General features: G+C 33.3%; 1 protein-coding gene across 1 annotated transcript; it reads left to right on the top strand.

The window, feature by feature from the left end:
• Positions 1 to 1,648: 1,648 nt before the first annotated feature.
• On the top strand, positions 1,649 to 4,970 carry LOC120157324 (D-glycerate 3-kinase, chloroplastic-like). The gene is made up of 12 exons (XM_039168490.1): positions 1,649 to 1,918; positions 2,479 to 2,864; positions 3,226 to 3,305; positions 3,415 to 3,466; positions 3,547 to 3,588; positions 3,705 to 3,783; positions 3,875 to 3,906; positions 3,973 to 4,041; positions 4,223 to 4,297; positions 4,400 to 4,516; positions 4,656 to 4,706; positions 4,803 to 4,970. The coding sequence occupies exons 1-12, from the start codon at positions 1,693 to 1,695 to the stop codon at positions 4,938 to 4,940; spliced, it is 1,347 nt and encodes a 448-aa protein (XP_039024421.1). The 5' UTR covers positions 1,649 to 1,692; the 3' UTR covers positions 4,941 to 4,970.
• The last annotated feature ends 567 nt before the right edge of the window (positions 4,971 to 5,537 follow it).

Below are 5,537 nucleotides of genomic sequence, written 5' to 3'. Positions count from 1 at the left end.
ACTATTTTCGCAGCAGTTGGATGTGCATGCTCAAGTTCCATCCAAACATATTGGATTGTCATACCAAAGTGCGACAACTAAGAACAAGACAAATTTGCCTTGTTACTTTTACTTCAACGATTTATGTAATAACCGTGATAGGTGCACTTTTCATGTTCAAAGTGCGGCAACCTTTGAATGTGTATGCAATAAACCTCAAATTTATATTGAAGTAAACACTATCAAATAGCAAATTCATGTTCAAAATTCTAAAACACTTATTATATTCTAAACCCCAAATTCCAAAATATTTTAATTATATTCTAAACCCTAAATTGAATTATTTTAGAATTTAGGGTTCAAAATGTAATTGAATTGTTTTAGAATTTTCGGTTTAAAATAAAATTGAGGACTGTGTTGTAAGTTTTAAAAGTTGAGGACCTATATGCAAGCGCCTGAAAAGTTTAGTGACCATATTGCAAACGACGTCAAATGACCGGTTACGTCAGAGACCATATTGTAAACAGACTAAATGTTAGAGGACTGTATTGTAAGTTTTAAAAGTTGGGGGACCTAAATAAAAACTTTAAAAAAGTTCAGTGACCATTACTATACTTTATCCTAAAATTAAAATACCAACGTTAAAAAAAATCATTTCAAAAAGTAGTATCCATAATTAAAATTATTTTCTTTTACTCATAAAATTAATCTTACGTATATTTCAATTAATTATTATATTATTACCTTTTCAGTTTTGGATTGGCAATGAATTCAGAGCCTCAAAAGGTAGCAGACAGGAGTAATTAATTGCTTTTGGATTTTGTGGGATAAACAAATGCACTCTTGCCGTGCTTTGCTTATTGTATTCAACCATTTATTACATTCCTACCACTTGTTACCCAGTTTAATTAGAATTGACCAATTATTATCAAACAATTATTATCTTAAACAAATGATCGATTAAGCAATTGTTTCCTTTTAGATCTATCTTATTTTTATTCTACAAAGAAACCACTTTACCTTTTAAATTATAATCTAATTATATAATTGTTTCTTAAAAAATAAATTTATCGCGCACAAAAGAATGTCAAGAATTTTAACAATATCAAATCACTTGATTTATATAACGACTAAATATCAAACTAATCAATTTTAAAAAATAAAAATCTGATTTATTTTATATTAAATATATATATATATATATATATATATATATATATATATATTAAATTTATGATGTATGATTATATATAATTTTTTATTTCTCATATAAAGAGAATAAAAATAATTTATTTATATTTAAACTCAAAAATTAAAGTCAAACAAATTTAAATACTAATTTTTAATTATTAAAAATATTAAGAATTAAATAAGTTAAAATCTATGATATTAATTCAAAACTTACCCTGTTTAATTAAGTATATATTTATTTGATATGAACGATCTTAATAATAAAAAAGAATTATTATTCTCTAAATACTAAATTTAAATAATTATATCTATAAAATAATAATTACTTTTTTAAATAAACCTTAGGATACTCATATTATTTAATGATTTTATTTTAATAAAACCAAATCGTTCAATCATCGAATTAATTAAACCAACAACCGAAAACTAGAGGTGTGTGATGTTGGATCCGATTTTTTATATCCCTTATCTTTCGTCACTGTTCCTCATTTTCTTTGCCCCTGCCATCAGAGCGAGAGAAAAATGGCGGCTTTCACTACGCTTACGCCATGCCAAGCCACCATCTTGCATTCTAATACTCAAATTTCCCGATCTCATAAGCTAACTCAAAATGCTTATTGTCATAATAAGAATACCAAAACAATTCATACAGTTATGTCCTCTTTGCTTAACCATCATTCCCCTGCTTTCTCTTCTCTCTTTTCACAAACTAAATCAGCTATGCCGCCAACCCATTTCTCTACTTCAGGTGTTTCTCTCTCCTTCTATTTTCATTTCCATATATTATTGTTTATATTTGCTTTTATCACGGTGATCCTTTTTCATGGTTTACACTGTTTTATCCACTGGGATTGCTCTCTGTTTGGCAGCCATTGGAAAATTTTTGGATAAGATTAAATCTGATATCTTCTTGGATGCCCAATTTGCAATGTTAATTAAGCCTGTCACTCCAATTTGATTTTCAGGAATTCTTGATTGCTTGTTTGATTTTTGTCCTCTAGCGATATTCCAGTCTTTAGAGCTTAAAACTAGACAATTTCAGCATGGAAGAGTCAAGAAAGGACTGTTTTTTCCTTAACAAACCCAAAGTTGAGAAATTCATATATAGAAACAAAAAACAATCAAATTAGACCTCTATGGTTCCTATTTGTTTGGAGTTGTTTTAGCTTTACCATTTTAATCGATTTTAATATGCAACAAGACTGTTGAATTTGGTTTCTTTCTAAAGCTACTTCTTGCTTTAATCATTGAAAACATCTTACTTTAGCTCATAATTCATCTCCATTTCTCAATGAATTCTTCCTGCAGGCAGTGTTAGCTCATGGTTGCAAGATAATTCCCTGCATCATGATGCAAATAGTGGTAGTGCATTGAGGCAGGGTCCAACATATTCAGTTTTTCCCTCGAAACCTGCAGAGGTTGCCTCTGTGGAGGACCTCTTTGGATTCATATGCGCTGGTCCGCTTGTCGACAAAGTGGGACTGACACAAGAAAAAGTGGCTGAGTCCATTGACAAGTGGTTGTTTTATGGCTCGAAGCTTTGTCGATTGTTTCAGGTCAATGAACTTTACCTTACTACTCCTCAGAAAGCAAGGTTTTATCACTACTACATACCAGTATTTATATGGTGCGAAGACCAGATATCACAGCACGCCTCCAAGTTTAAAGATGGAGAAGAGATACCTCCATTAGTGGTATGGATAAATGTTTTCAAATGATCGCTATTTGTGCTTGTGTTTTCTTTGTTTGTGCACATTTCTGTAGTTTTTTACATTGGATTTTGCTAACAAATGCCCTAAGAGCACTCTTTAGTGTTATTATATATAGTAATATCTTCACCCAGTGCATTGAACTTTATGGATATGGTTGTCAATTACCGCATGAAGACAATTTTATCACTATTACTAGTAAATTACTGAACCTTTAAACAGTTCGAGGGCACTGATAGCAAATCCTTTTACATTTCGTTTCATTTGGAAATGAGAGGGCTATGCAGCTGGCTTACTTGACCTATTCTTTTTATCTCGTGGCAATGGCATTTTTCTCGTGATACAGATTGGTTTCAGTGCACCACAGGGTTGTGGGAAGACCACACTTGTGTTTGCTCTTGATTATCTTTTCAGAATCACTGGCAGGTAGCTTGAAGAGCAATGGAATTTAAATTCGTATCTTGTTTGACTCATCGGTAATATAAATCGAGAAAGTGGAAACAATTGAAATTACTAACATCCACCATAATCTCAGGAAGTCTGCAACATTATCTATCGATGATTTCTATTTGACAGCAGAAGGCCAGGTAATAAAATTAATTTTCCTGAAATATTTTTTTTTTTCATTTTTCTTATCACTTCCTTACGCGGTGTATATTGATAATAGGCTAAATTGAGGGAAGAGAACCCAGGAAATGCTCTTTTAGAGGTGACCGTTGCTTTTCCTTTCCGGACTTAATTGGTGAACAAACTTCGTGTTACTCGCAGAAGAATGAAATTGCTTTCTTTCTTTCTTTCCTTTTCTTGTATATTTTGTTATTTCAGTTGAGAGGAAATGCTGGGAGCCATGATCTTCCATTCTCTGTTGAAACACTGACAGCTGTGACCAAGTTGACTAAAGAAGGTGTTATTTTTTTCTATCAACACACATATTTTGATGCTATGATTCAGAGTTTGATCACCTCCTTGTGGTTGACTTTGTTTGAGCTATACAGGTATGAAGATGAAGCTTCCTCGATATGACAAAGTAAGAACAATATTACTGGTTTTATTTTCGTTCCAGCTTACTTCTGAATAACTTTGTTCTTTACAGTCAGCATATAGTGGGAGGGGTGACAGAGCTGATTCTTCGATGTGGCCAGAAGTTGAAGGACCACTAACGGTAAGAAAAGTTTTAGCTAGAACTAGGGAATGGCTAGTACAGTTTACTTGAAAGGCTAACATGATCATGTCAATGTATCGAAAATATTTTCAATCGACTAACATGATTATGTTATAATCTATTAGGTAAGATCATTTCCTTTGCCTCCTATGCTAACGTAGGAATTTATAATTTTAATCAGGTTGCTCTATATGAAGGTTGGATGCTTGGGTTCAAACCCCTTCCGACCGAAGTTGTTAAAGCTGTCGATCCACAGGTTAGATCTCCAAGCTCCAAAGTCTTCAAAAACATTTCCGATGTCGCCGCAATGAACATACTAGTTATTTATGCTGTTCCAACACGAAATGATTAATTACAGCTGGAGATAATAAATAAAAATCTTGAAGCATATTATGATGCATGGGACAAGTTCATTCAGGCATGGATCGTAATCAAAATTCAGGACCCAAGTTGTGTCTACCAGTGGCGTCTACAGGTTGGTTCTTATTTTCAAGTACTCCCATCTTATCAATCAATCACGTTCTTATCCATGCATGAAATATCTGAAGAAAAAAAATGATGTAATGGAATCATTGATTTTTCTCCTCATTTTCGTTGTGAATGGATGTGGGCAGGCTGAGATTGCCATGAGGCAGGCGGGAAAACCTGGAATGACAGATGAGGAGGTGGGATGTGCATAATTGTTCTACAACATATTTATTGAAGTTTTTATATCCTTTTTCATTGATTTGTAAGTCAAAATCTGTTGGCACTATCCACAGGTGGAAGATTTTGTTTCACGTTACCTGCCTGCGTATAAAGCTTACCTACCGACACTGTATTCTGAAGGACCAAATGGATCGGATCCGAACCATCTCCTAGTGATTGAAATCGATGAAGGCAGAAATCCCATCTTATAATAACGATGTAAAATATGTAATCTGAGGTGTATTCACTTGTAAACTATCTCATCATTCATCCATATTATGTTAGCACTGAATTGAGATTATAAATGAAAGCTCGCTGAATGTTTCCAGTAATGTAGCAAAGAACAACAGAGATCATCGACTTGTCAATAATGTAACATTTTGCTGGATGTTGCAGAAATACGAGAGTATTCTCGAAGCTTACGACATGGTTCTCTAAATTGAAAACAGATCACAAGGTCCTTGAACATTAACCTCAAAATATTTGGCTTCAGATGTCTCCGGCGCCTGGTAAATGATAACCTCTATCTTCAGTGGCCCACTGCTTGAAAATCAAGCTGTCAATGATGAATGGTTGAAAACAACGCCTCGCACTGTATCACTTGAATCTTCTTAAGGAAGAGCTCATCACAAATAGAAAGCAACCAAATTTAGATATTTTTGGAATTTATAACCTCAACTAATTCTACTCGGCTTGGTTATCCGATGCAGACATAACCCAAATCCGAAAGAACAGTCAATTAATGATGCTCGTGATTGTGTCCTGAACCATACAGAATAAGTCTTTAGACAGTGAGCCAAATCTTAAAA

Source organism: Hibiscus syriacus, unplaced genomic scaffold, assembly GCF_006381635.1.
Source record: "Hibiscus syriacus cultivar Baekdansim isolate YM2019G1 unplaced genomic scaffold, ASM638163v2 tig00111244_pilon, whole genome shotgun sequence".
Classification (NCBI taxonomy): Eukaryota; Viridiplantae; Streptophyta; class Magnoliopsida; order Malvales; family Malvaceae; genus Hibiscus; species Hibiscus syriacus.
Note: the sequence above shows the minus strand (reverse complement) of the source record. Positions and strands in the feature narration are given on the sequence as shown.

Excerpts from the sequence above, each read along its gene's own strand:
- LOC120157324 (XM_039168490.1), top strand. The coding sequence starts at position 1,693 with ATGGCGGCTTTCACTACGCTTACGCCATGCCAAGCCACCATCTTGCAT. Across the intron at positions 3,467-3,546 it reads ATTTGACAGCAGAAGGCCAG|GCTAAATTGAGGGAAGAGAA; the intron begins GTAATAAAATTA and ends TATTGATAATAG. Across the intron at positions 3,907-3,972 it reads AGCTTCCTCGATATGACAAA|TCAGCATATAGTGGGAGGGG; the intron begins GTAAGAACAATA and ends TGTTCTTTACAG.